This window comes from Solanum tuberosum, unplaced genomic scaffold (genome assembly GCF_000226075.1).
Source record: "Solanum tuberosum cultivar DM 1-3 516 R44 unplaced genomic scaffold, SolTub_3.0 scf00653, whole genome shotgun sequence".
NCBI lineage: Eukaryota > Viridiplantae > Streptophyta > Magnoliopsida > Solanales > Solanaceae > Solanum > Solanum tuberosum.
Window position 1 is genome coordinate 115382 of NW_006239565.1, and position 25005 is coordinate 140386.

Below are 25005 nucleotides of genomic sequence, written 5' to 3' on the forward strand. Positions count from 1 at the left end.
AGATCGCTACAACGCCACCGCTATAGTGGGGTTAGTCACAGTTAATATAGAAAATTCCCTAAAACCATTCATATTTTGCAATTACATTTTGGGGAAGTTCAGATGCGACCTTGGACAGTTTTCACCTATTTTACATTGAAATTATTTGTAAATGTAAGTAAATTACCCCCCTAACTTGGTAATTTGATTATTAGGCCTTAGAATCCATGGTAATGGCATTAAAGTAAATTATCTGTAAATGTAAGTAAATTTGTGTAAGTAAATTATCTTTCTTTTAAAATCACTTTAACAAATAAAAATGTAGGAAATAATTTTTGTTCTTCTTAATTTCGTTTTATCAATTAAAATAGAATAACTTCATGTACCCTTTTGACGGATAATATATGTCATATATTTAAAATCATAGTATATCCATTATTAATTTTTATTTATATAATGATAAAAAATAATATACTAAATTAAGAAATATTTTTATTTTTATTTTTCTTTTTCTTTTTCTTTTTAATTGAAGTAGGATAAAAAAATTGCTAATTTAAAAATATATTCTTAGAAAAAAAAATGTGTTAAAAAGAAAATAAATAATACTATTTATTTGGAAAATAAGCATTTTTGACCCATTAAATAACGATAAGAACATTTTTGAACCAAACCATAAACTGAAGACATTTTTATTTATCTCATATAGTTTAAGGGGATTTTTTATTTTTTTTGCTTTATTAATTGATAATTTATCTTAAAATGTAAAATCAACTTCAACCATTTCAAATTGATAATTTAGGAAATAATTAGATTTAAAGTTAAAGTTATTCTCTATGTAATCGACCTTGAATTTATAGGATCCTTTTACCACTTGTTAGGTTCGAAGGCGAAGAGATTGTAGATATTCAATATACAGAGTTCCTAGTTTCTCCTCTAAGGAAGGAATAAAATCAAATACGGAACATAATTATATTTTTCTTTTAGAAAGAGTTAAAACATTTATGTTAATACTTTGACTTTTCTTTTAGAAAAAAAAAACTTCAAATAAGGTAATAACGGAGCAAAACCCTAACAAAGGGAACGTAACACCGACCTTTGGCAATCACTTTCAAGTCTTTATCCAATCTTTCATGTCGACCTTGCCTACCCTCAAATTAAAAAGCGGCTAATAAAAAATAAATTCTACAATATTAAAGTATATATTCCACTCAATCAATAGTTATATTTAGGGTTGTACATGGTCGGGTTGGTTCGGATTTTTCAAATATCAAATCAAACTATTTGTGTCGAATTTTTAAATTTATAAACCAAATCAAACCAATAAAACTCGAGTTTTTCAACCTCGGGTTTTTTCGGGTTTTTCAGGTTGTTTCGGATTTTTCCGGTAAAGTATTCATACAAACATATAATTTACTTGTACTTCAAATATTTCTTTAGTCCTACCAAAATACAACTATTTAAGATGTTTCTTAAAAATATAACACAATATGATATGATTAATGACACTAAAATATCCAACAAAAATAATAATAATGAAATCGCGTAAAACAAATATTGCAAATTAACAAGTCATAATGAAAATGATCATAATTTAAAAGTACTAAATCATGCTAAAATTAAGTTTAATAAGTATTAGTTACATGACTAAATATTAAAGTTGATTTTCTTTTTGCATTAGTATTAATTTGATTTTGATTTAAGCTTTATTATAATTAGTTAATTACCAACATTTGTGGACTATAATCTTTATTAGCCCATTCATAATTCTAAGTTTCAAACTTGAAATAATATATTAAAAGATAAAAACTATGAAAAAGTATAAGAAATATTTAAAAATTATATCAAAGTAAATATTTTTATGTATAAAATAAAATTTTAAAATTATATATATAATGTCGGTTGGTTTTTTTAGTTAAAACCAAACCAACCCAAATATAGTCGGGGTTTTTTTTCAAAACCAAACCAAGTCAAACCAAATCACTAGTCGGGTTGACTCGATTTGCGGTTTGATTCGGCTTTCGGTTCGATTTTGTACACCCCTAGTTATATTATAATTGAATAATAAACGAGATAAGTATTTATACTAAATCAACTTTCCCAAATAAATAGTGATATACAGATATCTAAATGACAAAAAAAATAATATAAGTATCATATGACATCATAAGATAATTAGTAGTGTACATCATTTACCTTAATTAGTAGTGTACATCATTTACCAAAAAAATAGAGGTTTATTATTATAAAAAAAATACAACATATGAAATATTATGAACAAATATCAGTCAATGGATCAATGATACTAGACAATGGACTTAAGTACCTAACTATGTGGTCTTGAAATTAATATTTGGACCACACATAAAAAAATATATAAATATAAATAAAAACGAAATTAAGGTTTGATTCTTTATTATTATTATTTTGAAAATATTAGTCACGTGGAATGCATTTCAAAATTTGGTAGACAACTCTTAGTCCATAATAGTTATCTCGAGCAATTGACACACCGAAGGATATGGTATGATGGATGAGATTGGTCTTATCTTAACTATAGGTCTTGAGTTTGAACCCTTGAATGAGGCCTTACGCAGTTTAAATTTAAAATAATCAGACTCCAATGCGGGTATCAGACATCGGATGAAAAAAATAAATCTCGGGCAATTAGAAGTCTTGAAATATAATTTAAACTTTTAAAACTAAAAATGAGTTGATCTCATTTTACTCCTACAATTAATATGGTCTTTGAAAGTTTAAACTTTAAACTAATTTTGAAGATCTAATAATTCTTTTTAAGAGGCTAATTAATATGGACAAATGGTAAAATAATAAAGTTAATTAATCTATTAATAATTTTTTTAATTATCATGTAAAACATAAACTACACATCTAATATGGGACGGAGGGATTATATGACAACTTTTTAATTGATTTTTTCATTACTCTCATTTTATAATTCCACATTAATAAAACAGCTACAATCGAACTTTTAGATAATTACATTGTTTTCTGAAGAGTTTTAGTTTGGATTAATATAGCGAAATGTTTTTATAGAAAATCTAAAATCTAGCCTAACATGTAAATCAGTTGTAATTTTATTTTTTATTGTTCCAGAAAAATTTGATTGTATTGTAATGAGTTAATTTACGTATTATTTTATTCTAATTAAAAAATGAAATGGCTAAATTCTACCATCTCCATCTATTTTTAATTGTCATAATTTTTTTTTTTGGAGTCAAACTATAAAAACATTGACTAACACTTTACGATGTATTTTTTCATCATATTGATATGCAAAATATTACTATAATTTATAATACTTTTCGTATAGTTTTTTAATATCTAAATTTTTTGTTTAAAATATTGAATTAATGTAATTTAATTTAACTTTGAAAATTGATCAAATTAACTTTCGAAAAGCGTAATATGACAAATAAAAATGGACGGAAAGAGTATATAATTAACGCCGACCTTATGCAATCACTTTCAAGTTTTCATTAATTTCTGTTCTATTAGAAAACGGCAGTTAAAGGCATTCTAAAAGAAATGAAGCTAGCTAAAGTGGTTGTTGGTACAGAAGAAAATATTTTTAAATTTTATTATGTTAAATTAATTAAAATTTAGAAAATATTTTTTAAAACTATATAAAAAAAAATATAAAATTATATTATTATTTTTACTTGCAAATCAAACACAGAAAAATAAAAGAGACCTAGAAAAGCCACATCCTATCCAATTATTTCTAAAAGTGTTGAAACCATATATATTGGGAAAAGAAAAGAAAACAGAAAACATACACATAAATTAAAAAAATGGATTTATGTTTTCCTCGTAAATGAACACGTTTTAATATATCGTTTTATTTATGCTCTCTGTTGATTTTTACGTGTCTATCATATTAAAAATAAATATTCAATAATTATTGCTTTTTTGGCTTGAAAAATCAAGAGATAATTTATCATTTTGTGCCTATCTTATGCTTGCTAGTATCTAATACATTTTTCAAAATATTAAATTGAATATATCTAGAGGATAATATAGTAATATTATCCTCATTATTTATTGTTTCTTAAGATATATATCAAATCAATAATGAACAACTATTATTGAACAAATAGAGTAGTAATTTCCATTTCACTTTTGGTAGTTTGGTACCATAGCACCGTGCCTTAGTAATCACATAAATCATAATCAGTTAGTAGCGGAGTCAAATTTTTCATTCAATTATCTATATATATATATATATATAATATAAAAGAATTATATTCTCCTCTATTTATTTTTACGTGTGCACTATACTAAAAATAGTTGTCCAACAATAGTTATTCAATTTGAAAAATCAGGAGATAATTTACATTTTGTGTCTTTTATCATGGATACTCCATTGATCCTATTTATTTGTCCATTTTTTACTTGACACACCTATTGAGAAAATAATTAACATAGTGAGTTTACCATTTTACCCCTATTAATTGATAAAATTCCAAAATCAATTTACTCATTTAAGAGGTTCTATCTTTTTCAAAAACATTAACTCTCTATATAAATTGAGGGCGTAATAGGTAAAAATATTATCTTTTCTTGATTTGTCAAAAATAGCAAGTAAAAACGGACAAGTAAAAAATCAAAATTGGACGAGTAAAACGAGATAGAAGGAATATTAAATACTATTCAATATCTAATACATTTCTCAAAGTATTAAATTTTATATATTTAAAAGATACTCCATAGTATTACCCCTATTATTTAATATTTCTTAAGGTGTATGTCAAATTTGTTGGACAAAAAAACTACAAAAAACTAATGAAATTTAATATACCAAATATTCAAATATAAAAAATAATTTCTACTAATTTTTGTCGAACAAAATTCAATAATAAACCTCTTGCGATATCCTAGCTTTATTGAACCACGCAATAATGCTGAGAAGTCAACTTTCCACTTGTAAGTGTACTAACCGTGGAGGTCAATAATAGAATTAAAAATGAATTCTTATTCTTGAGTTTTTTTTTTTCAGTTTTTAAAAATAAATTAAACTATTGATGGTGACAATTCTATTTGAAAAATGAAAAGAACTGAAAAAATAATAATCTAGCAAGTAGGGAAGAATGGTTGTAGATTGTGCAAAAATCATTGTCTTGACTCTTGTAATGAAGTGGGACTTGAATTAGGTTAATCATTGGACAGTTGTAATAAATAAAAAATAAAAAATGATGGCTCATAGAATGATATATAAAAGATATTTTCTTTTTAAGATATTAAATTTCTTGAAAATGAAAAAAAATGAATTTTCCTAGCGAAAGTAGAGAATTATTCAAAAGTGATTGTCCATATTATTGTATTATTCTCGCCTTTCAATATATCTCATCTTAACTCCCACCTATCGTTGCCTCTATACCCACCATCCAATGCCCCTATCCAAAACTCAACATTTCATAATATTTATCTAAATTATATACAAAAAAAAAAATCATATATTTCTTACTTATACAGAACACAAAAAATTAAATAAGCAAAAAAATCCACTTATTTTTTTAAAAAATATTTTTTTGAGAAATCATTTTTTATGATGAAAAATATTTTTGCCTCCTACCGAACACATAGTTATTTCATACTTTCTTGTAAAGCTACTTACATTAATACGTCCTCCAATCTCTTCTAATTAATATTTTTTTACGAGATGGATAAAAGAGAAACACAACAAAAAATTGAGATGGAAGGAAAATACAAATTAGTACTGAATTTTGTGTAAGAGTTAAGGAAAAATTGTAATTGGAACTAGGGATCTTTACCCACACATTACTCTTTAAAGCGATACTTCGAAAAAGTTACCTAACATAGCGAAATTATATAATTTTATACTTCCTCCATCTCATTTTATAGTATGTTATCCTTTTCTATAAATAGGTGGACCACAATACTTGTCATTTTATAAAATCTATGCATAAATCACCATATTTTGCCTATTATACCCTTGATAGAGTAGTTAATTAACCTTAAAAATGAATTCATCATTTATTATAAAGTTGACTTAGAAAATATTAAATAAGGGTAGAAGGGTAAAGTTATATCATTTCTTAATGCAAGTGCAAAGTAAAAATGTGACATATAAAATGGGACAGAGGGAGTAACATATATATATATATATATATTAAGAATATTTTTCAATGAGATATTGTATGTGCATAAATACATATATTCTATTACATTTGAAATTAGAGTATTATTACATTTTGAAATATAGAAAAATCTCACTATTTTTCTATAAAAATAAATGATAAAAGTTATTTACAGAACTTTCTTAAAATTAAATCTTCTCCGACCCAATCCAAATGTCCCTTCGTTACAAACTTTAGTTTTCCAATATGCATCACGTGTGGATATTGCGCCAACAATGAACTAACTTTAGTACTTTCATCGTCTCAAAAAATGTTTAAAAAATAAGTGTTACTTCAAATTTTAAGAAAAAAATAATATTTTTCTTTTCAATATGCATCACGTGTGGATATTGCGCCAACAATAACCTAACCTTAGTACTTCCACTATCTCAAAATAAGTCTTAAAAAAAAATCAAAAATAAGTATTACTTTAAAAAATATTTTTAAAAAAATATTATGTTTTTCAATTATACATTTATATTTTATTTTATTTTATTAATAGTACTTAAATTTTAAGAAATATGAATATGATTTTTATTATGATAACACTTATTTTAAAACGGAGAAAAGATCTGATAAATTGTAGCACGGACCAAATGATTAATGATCAGTCTCTGCTATCTCTTTTTTCAGTTAATGGACAGTTTCTTGGAATTAAAAAAGAAGACAAGGAAGATACACTAACTTTTTCTTTGATATATATGGAAAAAAAGTTGTACAAAACAGTCTTCAAGTGTCACAATGAGCTTTACTCATATATTCACACTTAATAATTATTAGTGGATATGTCACTTTCTTCCCTTTTGTTGTGTATTTCAATAGTTTAGCTAGAGCTTATTATGAGTGATCTCTTTTTGTAAGCGATGGATAAACTTCCACATTTATATGTGTTGTGTGGCTAGTTGTTTTCAAGGTCTTAAAAAGTTAGAAAGAATGATGACATGTGCCTAACTATTAATTCATCATGCACACCAAAATCCATTTTGAATAATTGTGGTGTCTGAACACCTTGACTAATTTCACAAAATATTTAAATTATTGATCTGATTAATTTATTCATATTTGCACTATGTAAATCCAGATCAAGAAAAAACACTCCAACATGGAGTTTCTACATTGAAGGTGTTTGAATTGGCTTAAAAGTTGGTCAAACCTACTTTTAAGTCAGTTTTTGACTTCTGAAAGTGTTTGACAAATATAAAAAATAACTTAAAATAAGTCAAAAATGACTTAAAATAAGTTGAGAAATGTTTGACAAGAATGACTTAAAATAAGTTTAAAATGACTTAAAATAAGTCAAAAACCAAAAGTAGGTCTCCCCCTACTTTTTATTTTTTTGACTTAAAAGTCATTTCAGTTTGATTTTTTTATTTTTAACTTAAAAGCTACTTTTTTTAAGTCAATCCAAACGGGCCCTTACTGTTGTTGTGACATCCTTGACAGATTGAGTGATTGATGAAGTTGATTCAAGTAGGATTAATAGAATTTTAAGTTGGTAAATTTCTAAAGATGAAGTGTAAGCACATAACATCAGAGGTGTAGCTATGTGGGTATTCGTGGGTTCGGAAGAATCCAGTAATTTTTCCGTAGATTCTGTATTTGTATAAGAAAATTAAATAAATATATATGTATATTAACTTGTGAACCTCCTAACAAAATTGATTGACGGCTCAATGGTTAGGAAAAGACCATGGATGGAAATGCTTTACACACTAGTGTTTTAAGTTTGAAAATATTCTTCTTTTCTATCCTAAAATTTAGAACTCTCAATCATGACTCCATCTCTGCGCATAACATCTTAGGTTATTACATCATAATGAAAAAGGAAAGTAAGAGGCTTTATTAGATATAGTTACTTGAATTCATATGTTGTGCATATTTTTTTATCTAGTTCGATAATAATATATCTAAAAAAATAAGTTTGTGAAGCATATTGAATCAAAGTGAACAATACATGTTATAAGCTTGAATTATTAAAATCATTGCATTCCCAGAGTCATCAACAACTAAGAAATGCGCATTTTAGTGGAACTACTTTTTTAAAGTAATTAATTTTACATATGCTAACTAAATTATATTCATTTAACAATAAAGTTATAAAATTATAATTTATCATATTAAAATAACTTAACTTTATTCCTTGTAATGAAATGATTGGTGTGCTTTGTATCAAAAAGTTCGTACCTCGTACGTTACGAGAAGTGGAAAAAGGGTTAAAAAAACCATTTAAATTGTGATTTGTGAGTTAGATAGGAAAAAAAACATTATTTTGACCACACTATCACACTGGAATATGCTTGTGTGTTCACATTATAAGTTGCCAATTTTATTTATAACTCCTAAATCATTATTTATATTTGTTATTAATATTTTATTAATTATTATATTCAAGTAAATTTAAATTTTATTTATTTATTTTTTTAAAATAATTTGCATATATTTTTAAAATGACAATCAAAACTCAAAACACTTAAGACATGGTAGATATCAATCTATTATAAAAACAGAAAATGGTTAAAAATACCTTTAACGTATTGGAAATGACTCAAAAATGCTCTCCTTTTATCTATTGGATAAAAAATGCCCTCCAATTAACCTATTTAGATTTTAAAAAATGCCCTTAACTTTAAAACCAAAAATTACCCCTCTTTTAACAGAAACTGATGTGACATGAATAATTATTTTAATAATATATGTGACATTATTTTTATTGGTCCACAACTCCACGTATAAATGAAATTAGACCCAATTAATTAACCCATTAATCACAATCGTATCCATTAACCCAAATCCATTTCTAGAAGACCCAACAACCAAAATATAATGTTTTAATTTAATTTATAAATATTTTTTAATTTTTAACATATAATTTCAATTTTGAACTTAAAATTTGAATAGTATAATAAGTTTTAAGACCATAATATTATTTAGTTTTGTATTGATTTATGATTGTAAAATTCATAACTTAATTTTTATTTTTAATTAATTAATGCTCAAGAAATATATTACCTAATTGATTTTTTTTTTGTCAACTTTAATTAATCACCAAATGTAGGCATTACAAATCAGTGGTCAGGTTAAACGCAACCTGCCATCTTACCTAGAATGAAACTTAGAAGGAGCTATCAAACAGAGGCTAAAACTTAAAATCTTGGACAATACACCTGATTTTAGGAGGAGCTCTAACACATGAAACATAGTCTATCTCCTTTGCAATTGATTCCCATTCCCTACCTCTCTTTTCGAATATGCGAAAGTTCCTCTCCATTCAAATGGCGTAGATAGTCTCGGAATACACCATTTTGAAAATCTGAGCTCCTTGGGAGTGCCCCTTAGAATTTGCTATCATCCAATCCAAATGTTGGTCCCAAGTAGAAATTGTACAGTGTTGTACTGTTGTCCAGCTTTCCATCTTGATCCATATCTGCTTAGCATAGTCGCAATGCACAAATAAATGTTCTTTGATTTCCTCATGCTTACAACAGAGTGGACATTTTGAATCAATCTGCATTCTCCATTTAAGCAATCTATCAGTTGTTAACAGTCTTCCCCACATGAGCAGCCAAGTAGTGAATATAGCCTTAGGCCTTGCTGCATTCTTGTACATTATTGACTTCCAGGATATTCTAGGGCATATCTTTAGATTAGCATAATATATCTCCCTGCCCACAAATAACTCCTACAATGTGCATCAATAAAATGTAAAACTTTAGCTGGTATGGAGAATAGTTGTGCCCAATAGGCTTGGATGCCAAAAATTACTGATTTAATGATTTAATTGATTTTCTCTTAGTATATATTGGACCATTTATATATTTTTTAATTGTAAAAAGTTGAAAACACTCTACGATAAGAACTTAAATACAAAATTTAAAACGTTTTAAGTTTCTTTAAATATATCGTAATAACCATTCTAATATGTAGGCATAAACTCACATTCATAAAACTATATAAGAAAATAATAATTTAATTGGTATAGCAATTAAACAAGAAACCTTGATTTTTTACAAACAAAAAAAAGAATTTTTTTATTACTATATTGATGTATTCCAATCATATAATGATCACCGTATGATGGTGATACCTTTATATTGATGAATCTAATGCACCAAGAATAATAAACTCTTGATATTCTTACCCGCCATAAAATTTATATTATATTTGACTTTTTGAGAATGGTCAAATTTTAACATTATTTTAAAGAGAAAAGGTTATTAAAGTCTTTAAAGGATCATATTAAAAAAAATAAAAAAAATATTCATATGTTTTAACGTCTTCAAGTCTAGATATCATGTATTAAAATTGTGATCGAGTTGTACCGATTTCAGTTTTTTTAAAAAGGTAAAAACCTTAGAGAATAAATTTAGTTCCAAGTTAAAGGTAATTCGAGGGAAATTCAACAATCTAAGTAGATTTTGCAAATTAATTGTAAGAAATAGATAAAGTAATCTGATACATCACTTATATTATTAGGTCGTGCAAATATATCACTTCACTTGAAAAATTAGTAAAGAAAACAACAAATCAAATGACGCTATTTTTTTAATAAGCTAAGGTTGATTAAACACCAAACAAGATATTAGGTGTGGTTGCTAATAAAATAATGATAGCATCCCTATTGTCATTACTCATTATGTCCATTTAACTTTTATTTAGTCTTATAATTATAATTTTTTAAAGGAAAAAGGATAAAAAATGCTCTTAAACTATGGGAAAGGAAAAAAATGTCCCTCCGTTTGTAGTTTGCTTTAAAAATGCCTTTTTCGTCAATATTTTAGTCCAAAAATGCCCTTATTATTATTTAATGGGTCAAAAATGCTCATTTTCTAAATAAATATATTATTTATTTTCTTTTTAACACATTCTTTTTCTAATAATATTTTTTAAAATTAACAAATGTTTATCTTATTTCAATTTAGAAAAAAATGAAAATATTTCTTATTTTATTATAAATTTTTTTTATAAATATAAATTAATGATGGTTATATTATGATCTTATGAATATGACATATATTATTTGTCGAAATGATACATGAAGTTATTCTATTTTAATTGATAAAATGAGATTAAGAAAAAAAAATATTTACTAATTTTTTATTTGTTAAAGTGATTTTAAAAGAAAGAAAACAAGAACATGATTCTTTAATAATATTTTAATTAAGAAGAAGATGTGTTTAAAAAGAAAAATAATAATATACTTATTCAGAAAATGACATTTTTGACCCATTTAGTAACTATATGGGCATTTTTAGACCAAAGTATTGATTGTAAGGGAATTTTTGAACCAAAGTATTGACGGCAATGACATTTTTGAGTCAAATTATAAACGAATGATATTTTTGTTCCTTTCACATAGTTTAAGGGAATTTTTTATCCTTTCCTTTTTTAAATAATAAACTTGAACTCAAAACCTAATTATTATTTTCTTGGAAATAGAAAAATAACGTGTATAACCTTAACAGTGTCCTTAACCAATCATTGTATCCTATGGTTCTCTCTCTCTCTATTTTTTTTTTTTATAACTTACATAAATCACATAGTGTAAAGAGTAAATTACATCATATCCCTACTTTTTTTCTAATTACAATAATCCCTTAAAATTTATATCTTCCGGATACATAAGTTCCCATCCGGATATATTAATTCTAATAATACAAGAAAAAAAATTGTTGAACTAAAAAGGGAATAAAATCTGAAAATTAATTAAATCCCATAAATTACGCTTATGTTTATTCTTACTCTCAATCATACATAGGAAAATCCTAATAGAATGAAGAAATTCAAATTTTCAAATTGTTCTCCCCGTTCAACAAAGAAACCTTTCAGATTTGATTCAAAAACTTTTGTCGAAATTTTGGATAAGCTAGGTGAGTTATGAAGGATACAAAAGTGATGGAATTGTTGTTGGACAAACGATATCCTTTTGAATCTTCAAGTTCATAGATCCTTTCAATTTTGATTCAAGATTATCAAAAAAATTGAGATTCAAAATTCTATCTTCTCTCAGTTCAGCAAAGATCCTTTCAATTTTGAATCAAAATTGTTGAAAATTTTGAGATATAAAATTCTTCTCCTAGTTTATTGAAGATCCATTGTCGAAAAAATTGAGAAGATACATCATGAATACCTTTGCTACTTAGCATTTTATATACTATTTATGTATCTTGTTTAAATTGATAAGTATTGTATTTATACTAGATACATTAATAAATAATTGTTGTCATAAGATGTTAGATTTGAGATCGATACATTACTATGTGGTAGTTGTTATGTAATTGATACATTTAGTATAAATTCGAATTTACGTATCATATCTAAAAATTAGTACATGATACATTACTATTTATGTATGTCGTTTAATTTGATAAGTATTGTATTTATACTAGATACATTAAATAAGTAATTGTTGCCCATAAGATGTTAGATTTGAGATCGATACATTACCTTGTGTTGGTTGCTATGTAAATTGATACATTTAGTATAAATTAGAATTAACGTATATATCATATCTAAAAAAATTAGTGCATGATACAATATTATTATGTATCTCGTTTAAATTGATAAGTATTGTATAGTTTGCCTTGAAAGATTCGTATAACTTACATAATGTATCATTTTGTAGTTGATAATAATGTATTTGATACAATTAGGTTGTGAAAGAAGGAGGTATGTAAGCTGAAATAAAGTGTATCTATAAATGTATCACAATAAATAAGAATTAAGTTATCAATTAGATACATGAACAAACACGGATTTGGCTCCCCTCCATTACAATTTCCATCCATTTCGTCAAGTACACTTCTAGATGAGAGACATGTGTCTTATTCAATTTTTAAAGGTCAAGATTATATTAAGAAGTATTATAACCATAGTTAAGTTAACAAATTTTGGTAAACTATTCTCCAAATTTGATAAGAACAAGATATTCCACATAAAATTTAATATCCATTAATATCATTATTTTCATCTTATATTTTTTTTAAAACATATTAAACTATACTATCTTTAAGATGAGAATCGACCAAAAAAAATTGTGGCAATAAATTTTATACTTGAAATATTATGTTGAGAAACAATAAAGAAGGTAATTTTTTTTTATCAATATTGACAAAAATTATAAAATAAAAGAAAGGGAAATAAAAATAATAATAACAAAAAAAAAAGACGAGATATTATCAAGATTACAAATGTGAAATATCAAAATTTTAAAGTTTAGGAGAAAGTGTGGCTGTTGTGTTTGAAGAAGGAAAAAAATGAAATATCTATGTTTTTAAAAAATATTATTTTATCTACTTCGGTTTTTTTTTTTTTTTTTTTGTGAAATTTTTGAAAACATATTTAAAGCCAAAATATTTTCGAAGACTGTTATTTATCAGGCTAAATAAAAATAGAGATTTGTGGAGTGAAATAAGGAAGGAATAAATATTAATTTTGGGAGTTAGGATTTATGTATCCAGGGTTTGGGAGTAAAATAAGGGATTTTGGAAAAAATTAGAATTGGTAGGGAATAATGAGAATTATGGGGGAAAAGACGTGTATATAGGTAATTTATCCTCTCTTTTTTTTACGGAATTCATAAATGTCACGATCTGCTGGTGTCAAAAGGTGTAGAATTATATACATTAATACTTATATTACCACAGAACCACAAGAATCCTTAGTTGAATGGGATTCCAACTCAGCACTTTTTGAGTGAGATTTTGAGAAGAGTTGCTCTTTGGAGAGCACAGTACGATGAAAGTTGTAAGCTGTGTTTGGGGGGGAGTTATTGTCTATCGTTGGCCTCGTACTAGCACGGGCCCAATATTTGATATTTTTTTGTCTCAATTTATGTGACAGATAGAATTTAGATAGTTAATTAAATTTTAATATGATTTTTAAATATTTTAAGTTGTTAATTATTGTAATTCATAGTATTTTTACTTAATTTTTAAATAATATATATTACTTCTCTTGTCCCAATGTATGTAGCACATATAGAATTTCAAGAGTCAATCAAATGTTGTTAATTATTGAGATTTACAATAATTTCTACGTAGTTTTCAAATTAAATATTACATGTTACTTCTTTTGATTATTGTAATTTATATTAGTATTTTTACGTAATTTTTTAATAATATATGTTACTTCTCTTATCCCAATGTATGTAGCACAAATAGAATTTCAAGAGTCAATCAAATGTTGTTAATTATTGAGATTTACAATACTTTCTACGCAATTTTCAAAATAATACATGTTACTTTTTTTATCCCATTTTATGTGACACAGATAAATTAATTTTATGAATCAATCGAATTTTTTATATGTTTTGTACACATATTTTAAGTTGGCAATTATCATGATTTATAGTATTTTTTACATAAATTTTAAATATTTTAAAAATTAAAAACAAGTCAAACAAATTAAAACGGAAGAACCACCGAAAAAGAAAAAATAGTGCAGCTGCCAGGTAGGTATGTCGACCATGACCTGCCTGGTTATTGTCACTTATATATATGTAGTAGATATACATAATTTTGTATAGGAAAAAACCTTTCAACCAGAAAATTTGACCAAAATAGTATTTTACCTATGTTATTTTATCTTTTCGAACATTTTTATCCTTTTAACTTTAATACGTTTTAACTAAAACATGAAAAAAAGATCCGTTTATTTTAAAATAACAAAAGATATTATAGTTTTATAAATTTTTTGGTCAAATTCTTACCAAATTTTCTGACCATTTAGCATTACCGGTATGTATAATATGTGTCATTCAAATTGTGTTTTAAAATTTACAGAAAAATAGTAAAAACAGATGAAACACGTGATTTATCCTATTAATTAGCTTTGATTTTTAGCATGTGAAATAATTTTTTTGTTGTTTTCGTAATTTAAAAAAAAATCATTTCATCTCCTGCCGATGCAACTCTCTATCGACACTGGCTCTAGTTCAACCCCTGTCGATGTGTCTCTCTATCGACGCACCCTAGATAAGTTGCAGATACTCTAACTTGTATTTAAGTAGATGTAATCAATGAATGAAAATCAACCAAGTTTGCTTTTTGCTAACCAATCAACTAAGCTACTAGGATTCTCCATCACATTAATACTCCCTCCGTTCTTATTTATATGTCATCCTTACTATAAATAGTTGGTCCATAATACTAAAATCAATGTATAAATTACAATATTCTTTCTATACTAGTTATTTTGTTGCATACGAAAAAACAAAATTTCTTACTTCCAAAATTGTTTTTTTTTCTTATCTTAAAAAATGAAATAAATTCTTCAAAAGAATTTCAAAGTTAATATTAGAAAAATAGTCACAAAATAAAAACAAAAAAAAATTAAAAAAAATTCAAAGATTTGGGAGTTAAAACTATAGTAATAACATGCTTGTTCAAAAAGAAAGAAAACTAGAAACTTCCACTGATTTAGTTTATATAGCATAATTTGATTAGACAAAATTTAAGAAAAATGAAAAAATCTTTTAAAAGTTAATGATTAAATATGTTATAATACTTGTGCAACTATCAATTTTTTAAAATTAATTATCTTAAAATATCATAATATTGATGTGCTGCTACTGATTGCTTTAAGTTTATTTTGATGATTTCTTTAAAGGTTATGTTGCTAATTGATTCAAAGGGAAACCATAATTCATATTCGATGGTAGAGTAGAAATTAACAACAATGAAATAATACGTTATTTGATCCTTTCCTAATTTTAATAAAAATAAATCATAATATTAAATGGTAGAGTAATATAGAGTCTTAGTTACCTTCTTCAAACTGTTTTTCTTATTTTTAATTTGAATATTAGAAAGTATAAATAATTAAACCTTACCTATAATAAGCTTTAAAATACTTGCTTGTGTAAAGAATAATTTTTACGGACGGTGGATACTAGTTAAACTCAACAGAGAAAGGGTGGAAGAAGCAATTCACTTCTTTATTTACTTACGTTACTCTTTTTTTGTGCAAAATTAATTATCATGTTTTTCTTTTTAATCGTTGATTTGACTAATTTTTAAAATTAAATTAGATTAGATCAATTTAATATTTAAAAAGTATACAATAAATGCTACAAATTGTAATTTTCATCTTATTAATTTGTTAAAATATATATTTCAAAATATTACTCTAATTAAAATTAACTTAATTTAACTCTAGAGAACGAAATATGACAACTAATATAAAATAAAGGAAATAACTGAGGAAAGGTTGAGCACGGTCAAAAGTTGTAATGATTTGATGGTAAACTGGGTTAGTCAATTATTAAGCAAGTTCAGATAAGTACAATTACTATAATAATATTCTTCACTAATCACAAAACATGAATTGCTCTAATTGTTATTAGTAATAATAATAAAAAAATAATGAAGTTCCCATGAAGTTAAAAGTTTATAAAAGTAAACATGTCATTTTTATTTACATCACTCCGTCTGTCTCTTTGAATGTTCCTTTATTTTTGGCCATGACCTCATTTTAGTTTTAATTTTCTCCGTCCACTTTAAATTTTGTACGCTCCATAAATCGATACATACTAAGTGAAAAATTATAGATTTCTTGAATTCTTAAACATCATCCTTCTTAAGATTTCGCAGACATAATTTTGAGTTATAACGGACGCACTACATTAAAAAAAATCTTTAGCGACAATTAATTAATGGTAATAGCTTAATTGCCGCTAAATATGTATTTTTAGCGGCAATTAACACTCTTTGTATATATCCCTAAAGCCTTTAGCGGCATTGGATCTAATGACAGTTAACATATGCCGATAAAAACTTTAGCATTCTTTATTAATGTCTATTTATTGCCGCTAAAAGTTATTTTTGATGTAGTGACGTTCGATATCTTAACTTAAACAAAAACAATTATATCATGTCATGCAATAAAAAATATTTTTAAAACACTTCATTTATAATTTAATACATATTAAGTGGATTTTTAGGATAATACATAGCATTGTCTGCGGAACAGATTAGTTCCACTATTCTGATCAAGAAAAATAATCATGAAATTTTGCAAAAATATATATTATGGTCAGTGATTCTGTGTAAGTTGTGATCATGCATTTATGAACATTGCATATTGGTCCACAATTTGAAGAGAATCGCCATACTCTTCTATCCAAAGCAACAATAACAAGTAAAATGTAACGTATCTACTGTAATCTCACAAATGATATCCTTAAAAGATATTGTGTATAGAATTTTACCCCTATCTTGTGAGGATAGAAAAAATGTTTTCGATAGATCCTCGGCTCAAGTAAAAACATATGAAAAAACAACATGAAAAAGAAATAAGTATAGTAAATAATGAAGAAAGAAACAGTAACAACACATATTACAATAATTGAAGCAAAAGAAATAACAAGTACTAATAAAAATTAAAAAAATAGAATACCAGGAACCTAATAATAAAAATACTGATAAGAGAATTTAGACAACACTTAACTATCTATTAATTTTCTAATCCTAATCTTTGATCTCCATATCTTCCTATCTAAAATTTGTGAAGAAAAACAAACATATTATTATCTCTATTATACCTTGAATCTTAAGATAGGATTATCATTAAAAGACAAGTTTAAGAGGACTTGTCTTTGTACAAGTGGATTATAGTTTTTTAAACATTTTACTCTAAAATTTTCCTTGATGTTGCTCTTATCATTCAAATTTGTACATCACACTTTTCATTTAGAATACTTTCACAACTTTCAATTTTACACATTATCAATTATTTATTCAGTAACGTAATGTGTTATTAAACTAACTTCCAATTGCAACTTTTTGGCATTTTAGTAGTTACAACCCATTTTTAAAAAAAATAATTCAGAGTTCTGTCCAAAACTTTGTAGTAAATATAATTGACGTGTCTATATAAGTTGAAGAAAAATAAAATTGACACATCTATATTAAAAATAACAATTTTTTCGATACTTTCAATTTCTAGATTCATCTCTGTATCTTAAGGATAAGACGAAGATAATGAGTATGATTATCACTAACAAAACTTGTTTCCTTTATTTCTGTCCAAAAAAAAATTGTTCTTTTATTTTTAAGGGAGTTTTTTTTTTAAAAATCTTGACAAACCAAATATGAAAAATTACACCCTTAATAACCACAAAAAATAAAAGATACATGCCTTAAATTTTGGAAAAGCTAAACATCTTTTTTATTCTTTGAGAGTTTGAGTGATTTGGATAATCCCCACTTAATTCTGTTATTTCCTCAAAATAATCTCCAACTCACTTTTATAGTTGTTAGAACTTTAATTCCAGAAAAGGACACATCCCATTTTCCATTATCACTATTGTTTTATTGCAATTATAGTGAGCTCTTAGGGGTGTTTTCGGTAACAAAAAATGCATAAAAGTGGGTGATGTTACAACAAGATGGGCTCAAAACTACGCTCTCCGTCCAACAATAGTTGTCCACTGTACTAAAAATAGTTGTCCAATAATACTTGTCTAATTTAGAAAATCAAGAGATAATTTATCTTTTGTGTCTATTTTACCGTTGCTATTGAATATTATTTATCATCTAATACATTTTTCAAAACATTAAATTTAATAAAGTTAAAGGATAATATATTAATATTACGCCTATTATTTATTGTTTCGTAAGAAATGTGTCAAGTCAATAGTGGACAACTATTGTTGGACGGAGGGAATAGTTATATATTTCTAGAAGTATTTAAAAAAAAAAGTTTTTCACAAATATGTCTATGAAAAAACACATTTTGAATTTGGCTAATTCATTTGAAAAATGCTTTTGAAAGTCAAATTACGAAAAATGACAAGTATCACATTTTTTATAGAGATAAACTATTTTAAATATCTATTAGTAAAAAATTATTTAATATTTATTTTTATTAAATTAAGATATTCATATTCAAATTTTCAATCAATATTATACCTTCTTATGGGATGACATAAATCTTTAATTATTTTTTTCTGATCTTCAAAAATATTATTTTACCTTTTTTTTTTTTCTAATTTTGTAAAATAATACGTAAAGTAATATACATAATATAAATTATAATAAAAATAATAGTATATAAATGTACAATAAAATAAAATTTATTATATAAAAATAAAAAAATAAATTTTATTATATGCAGTCTTATCTTGCATTTCGACAAGTAATAAAAGGACATCCTGATGCACTGAGCCCCCTCTATATATGTGCGAGATCTGAGAAAGGATTGGACTATAAGAATTTATTATATGCAGTCTTATCTTGCATTTCGACAAGAGATTATTTCCACAACCTCCCGTTAACAATAGTAATACGAATTAACTAGTTTGTTTAGCAATATCTACTATATGTATAACAATAATTTTTACTTTTTTCATTTCAATTAATCATAAAAATTCTAAAAACAATATCTAATTTATTTTACGATCAAATACAACTTCAATTTTCAAAACTTATTTCACACTTAAAAAAACAAAAAATACTTTCTTTTTTTCAATTTTTACAATAAAATATGAACAAACAACACCTATAAATTTTATTTTTTCTTTTCCTAAAAAAAAAATTTTTGATAAACCGAACATGAATAATATCACCCTTTAATAACCCCCCAAAAGATAAAAGAGGAGTATTGCCTTAAAGCTAAACATCTTTTCATCTTTTGGGATAATCCCCACCAGTTAATTTTGTTTTGCCTATAAACAGCCTACTTCCTCAAAATAATCTCCAACGCACTTTTTGTATTTTCAGTACATAAATTTCCAGAAAAGGACAGATACCATTTTCCATTATCCTATTGTTTTATTGCAATTATAGTAAACTCTCAAGGGTATTTTCGGTAACAATAATATGCCACGTTGGACGGTGTTTGCTCACACTTCACTTGCTATATATACTTCTCTTCTCTATAACAATCTTCCCTCATCAAAACACAAGAGTCATCCTTTCTCTTTTTGTCCATTTCTGGAGAAAAAAATATATAAATATATATATATAAACAAATATCTATAATTGTTAAATGTATATATTTGTTTAAGGTTTTGTGTTTTGATAACACCCAAGTTTTTCATTTTGAAGCTGTAGAATTAATTTTCAAGAAACCCCACAAAAAAAAAAGATCCAATTTTTATCTGTTTTTTTTTTCTTTTCAAGAACCTGTTGTTTGTCATTTTGAGATCCCCTTCTTCATTTCTAAGCCATTTATAACAAAGGTATACAAAAATACCCATATGGGGTTTTGTGTTTTGTGTTTTTTGATTGAATTATTTGATAAAAAGTTTTGATTTTTATGTTTAAGTTACTTGAGTTTGGATACCCTTTTGGTCTTTTTGTCAATCTTTTCCCTTTTTGGAAATCTTTTATGTTTTAGGACTTTTTAGATTTTGTGTGATTCTTGAGTTCTCTGTTTTTTTTTTTTTTTTTTTTTTTTTGCAATTTGTTTTAGTTTTCTTTATGTTGACTCTGTGTATCTTAGGTGATGACTTTTTTCTTATAAGGAGTGGATATTAGCTGTTAAAGATTTTAGTTTTATTGATTGCAAATAGACTTTTTTTTATTGTCCTTTATGTACCCTTTATGAGTTAAGTTGCATTGAAGTTAGTAATAACTATGGAGTACTGCTTTCAAATCATTTATTTATGCATTTTCTTGTCTTTGTATGTATGTCTTGTATAGCTATGGTAAAAGGTTCTATGGAGTGTTTAGTTTTTTTTTCTATAGTATTTGTTTGTATGTTATCAAGCTATGAAAAAAGATTCCTTTGTAACTGTTTATTGTCATCTTTGACTTTTTGTGAACTTTGTTCTAATTGCATAAAGTGAACAATCAAGAACAGGAAATTTTGCAGCCTATGCTTGTTTGACACATAGTTTAGATTGTTCTATTCTTTTTAACCCCCCAACCCCATCTCTCAAATTGTATTAATGCTTACTGGTAAGCTGAGGATTCTTGATTAGTCACAAGAAACTGTTTTTACTTGACTGATATTGCTTAAAGTTGAAGTCTTTTGTTCTTATTAGAGGTGTTTATTGTAGGAGGGATTATGAAGATGATGGAGGAAAACATTGAGAAGAAATTTGATGCAGAACAAGTGATTGAGGATTTTGAGGAGTTGACTAAAAATGCTGGGAGGATTCAAGAAGAGACACTTGAGAAAATCCTGAAAGAAAATGGGGGAACAGAGTATTTGAAGCAATGGGGTCTGAATGGCAGAACTGATGTTGAGACTTTCAAGGCTTGTGTCCCTATTGTCAGTCACAATGATTTGGAGCCTTACATTCAAAGAATTGCTGATGGTGATCTTTCACCTGTTCTTACTGGAAAGCCCATTGAAACCATCTCCTTGAGGTAAAGAAAAAAGTTGCCTTTTTTTTTGGGTTGATGTTTAAAGAAGTTTCTTGTCTGTCGATTTTTGTTACTATCAACTATCTCAAGTACTTTGATTATCGCACTTTTTAATTACATATTCTTATTTTTAAAGAGTATGGATTTAATGATAAATCACTCAAAATTCAATAAAAAGGAATAGACAAAAAATAGAATGAGATTGTGGGTTTCTTTATGGAATTAATGGGGTACGACGGTTACGTATAGAAAAGAAGGGAATGGAGGCCACTAAAATTGAAAGAGGAATTTGTGGAAAAGGAATTAAAAAAAAGAGGGGATATTTGCCGCCTACTTTTTCCTACAATAAATATGAAACAAAAATTATGTGAAAAATTGAGTATTTATCAACAATAAAAATACTGTTAGATTTGTTGTATGTTTAAAGAAGTATACTAAGGAAATTGAATGGTTGATTTGCAGTTCTGGCACTACTCAAGGGAAGCCCAAGTTTGTACCTTTCAATGATGAATTGATGGATTCCACCATGCAGATATTCAAGACTTCTTTTGCCTTTAGGAACAGGTAATTTGCCATTTGTCATTTTGTTCTATGTCTTGTTTCTCATGTTTGCTTGTTGGTCCATGAAGTTTTTTTTTTTTTTTCAGTTTCTTTTGTCATAAATACATCATATAGCCTAGGGATAAAAGTAAATAGTTCCCTAATAATTGGAGCAGCCATGGAAAGTTAAAAGTGTTTAAATGGTGATAGAAGTAGGGACCTTTGCCTAACTTCTGTCACACTTTCCAACTCCTAAGAAAAGAAAAGGAACTATTGGTTCTTTCTGCAAGTAAATTAAATGTCAATTCTTATTGTGTACTACAAACAAACATAGTACTAGTTTACACTATGTTTAGGCCTACACATGGCTTAATGTAATAGTTCTGTTTTTTTTCTTTCAGAGAATTTCCAATTGGGAATGGGAAGGCTTTGCAGTTTATTTACAGCAGCAAGCAGTTTAAAACTAAAGGTGGTTTGGCAGCTGGAACAGCCACTACCAATGTGTATAGAAATGCACAATTCAAGAAGACAATGAAGGCAATGTCTACCCCAGTTTGTAGTCCTGATGAAGTGATATTTGGTCCTGATTTTCAACAATCCTTATACTGTCACCTTCTGTGTGGTCTCATTTTCCGCGATGAAGTTCAAGTTGTTTCGTCTACGTTTGCACATAGCATTGTCCATGCTTTTCGAACTTTCGAACAAGTATGGGAAGCACTTGTTGTTGACATAAGGGAGGGAGTCTTATCGAGCAGAGTCATTGTCCCATCCATAAGATTGGCCATGTCAAAATTGCTGAAGCCTGATCCAGAACTGGCTGATACAATTCATAGCAAATGCTTAAGTTTAAGCAATTGGTATGGCTTGATTCCTGAACTCTTCCCGAATACAAAGTACATATATGGTATCATGACAGGTTCCATGGAGCCTTACTTGAAGAAACTGAGGCACTATGCAGGGGAATTACCTCTATTGAGTGCAGATTATGGTTCTTCTGAAGGATGGGTCGGAGTAAACGTTAACCCAAAATTCCCCCCTGAGATGGTTACTTATGCAGTGTTACCAAATATTGGCTATTTTGAATTCCTCCCACTCGAGGAAAATCTCATTGGCATGGAGCAAGCAAATTGTCCAGTTGGCCTGACTGAAGTTAAACTTGGTGAAGAGTATGAAATTGTTTTCACCAATTTCGCAGGTTGCACATCTTTTCTTGAAAATTCTATGCTCATCAAATTGTGGTCTCTCTTCGTATATAAATTATGGAGTGACATAACATGCTAAACTTGCGATCGTTGGTCATTTATGAGAACATAGTCTAATTTATTCTGTGATTTTTCCCGGTGAACGAGTTCTGCTCTAATTTAGTAACTTCCATGTAATTCAGCTGAATGAGTCTATTCCTCTCAGCTTAGAGTTGTGGAGTTTAGCATCGTCCTTAGTCTTCGTTCTTTATGGTAATATTGCAGGAAACATGATCACTTGCATATGCCTGCCTGCCTGACATAAAATACTGAATTCTGCTTAGATAGAAAAGATTTATCGTTTGTTATTACGCCTTATTCTGGAGTTAACATGTTTTTTGTCCATGTTCTGTTGCACTCATTTGTTCAGCAATACTTGCATGTGCTTGATATTCATTTCCTTTTGACCACTTCCCTTTTGTTGTTAAGTACTCCTATATATAATGCTGGAATCTTTTGCTTTCTTCCATCTAAGTTCTGTCTAGTTGTTCCACATCTACTACACTTAACAGATTTATTCAAAATAACAAGCTATCGGTCTATCTATTGCGTCATATACGAGTTTAGCTATATATACTGACAGTATAATTGACGAGAGTTATGCATTTGCATATGCAGGTTTATATCGTTACAGACTAGGTGATGTTGTCAAGATAAAAGGATTCCACAATGGCACTCCAGAACTCCAGTTTGTTTGCAGAAGGAACCTTTTGCTGAGCATTAACATAGACAAGAACACTGAGAAAGATTTGCAACTAGCTGTGGAAGCTGCAGGCAAGCACTTAGTTGACGAAAAGCTAGAAGTGGTGGACTTCACAAGCCATGTCAACGTCTCAGCTGATCCAGGACACTACGTCATCTTCTGGGAACTGAGTGGGGAAGCAACTGATGAAATATTGCAAGAGTGCTGCAACTGTCTGGACAAGTCGTTCCTCGATGCAGGCTACGTGAGCTCCCGAAAAGTGAATGCAATTGGAGCACTTGAACTGAGGATTGTGAAGAGGGGAACCTTTCATAAGATATTGGATCATTTCGTTGGATTAGGAGGCGCGGTGAGCCAGTTCAAAACCCCTAGATGTGTTGGTCCAAAAAATAGCTCATTGATCCAAATACTGTCTAGTAATGTTGCTAAGAGCTATTCCAGTACTGCTTTCTGTTAAATTTATATATGTATCTTTCCAAATTTGTAGCCCTGTTGGCATTCTTATCTTAATATATAACAGTGTAATATATCTATGTTATTTTTGGACTAATGTCTATATATATAGAACATAGAGAGCAAATTCCTAAAACGTGGTTGGTTGACGCGAATCCAACGAACAAATAGAACAGAAAGCTTATTGTTTCTTTCCATTATACTTGCAATAATAGGTGTGAATTTGCCTATTTGTAAACAAAGTTAATATCATTTGAAAATGAATAGTTCAAATAGAATTATACCGACGTTATTCAAATAGGCATAAGTCAAGTGGTCAACAAAACAAAGTTCTGTAATTAATTATAGTGATCTTCCTATTTAACTACTTCTAACATTTCCAAACACCTCATTTCACACCTATTATCACTAAGGCCTAGTGGTGTAGTGATACTTTGCATCCACTAATTTAGTGCTACACCCACTTAACTTTTTGGAAATGCATATTATTTATTTTATGTATAATAAATACTCAAACCCCCACCCACTCTCAACCAACAAAAAGAACAAGAAAAAGAAAGTATTATTAGGATGTAGTTGTTGACTTGTAATGATGGGGCATTTTAGAGTTTATCTAATCC

The 25005-nt window shown here is 27.2% G+C and overlaps 2 protein-coding genes across 3 annotated transcripts; one reads left to right on the forward strand and one right to left on the reverse strand.

The window, feature by feature from the left end:
• Positions 1–9405: 9405 nt before the first annotated feature.
• On the reverse strand, positions 9406–9744 carry LOC107058782 (uncharacterized). The gene has a single exon (XM_015304931.1). The coding sequence runs from the start codon at positions 9742–9744 to the stop codon at positions 9406–9408; it is 339 nt and encodes a 112-aa protein (XP_015160417.1).
• Positions 9745–20073: 10329 nt separating this feature from the next.
• LOC102603612 (probable indole-3-acetic acid-amido synthetase GH3.5) lies at positions 20074–24482 on the forward strand. 2 transcript variants are annotated; one of them, XM_006366496.2, is made up of 5 exons: positions 20074–20316; positions 21139–21451; positions 21911–22012; positions 22390–23183; positions 23848–24482. In XM_006366496.2, the coding sequence occupies exons 2-5, from the start codon at positions 21147–21149 to the stop codon at positions 24387–24389; spliced, it is 1743 nt and encodes a 580-aa protein (XP_006366558.1). In that variant the 5' UTR covers positions 20074–20316; positions 21139–21146; the 3' UTR covers positions 24390–24482. The 2 variants fall into 2 exon arrangements, with proteins under 2 accessions (XP_006366558.1, XP_006366557.1); XM_006366495.2 differs by lacking the exon at positions 20074–20316 and adding an exon at positions 20809–21037.
• The last annotated feature ends 523 nt before the right edge of the window (positions 24483–25005 follow it).

Bases quoted from the DNA above. Each gene is read 5' to 3' on its own strand.
- LOC107058782 (XM_015304931.1), bottom strand. From the start codon at position 9,744: ATGTACAAGAATGCAGCAAGGCCTAAGGCTATATTCACTACTTGGCTG.
- LOC102603612 (XM_006366495.2), top strand. The intron at 21,452-21,910 runs GTAAAGAAAAAA...GTTGATTTGCAG, and splicing joins ATTGAAACCATCTCCTTGAG to TTCTGGCACTACTCAAGGGA. The intron at 23,184-23,847 runs GTTGCACATCTT...TTGCATATGCAG, and splicing joins TGTTTTCACCAATTTCGCAG to GTTTATATCGTTACAGACTA.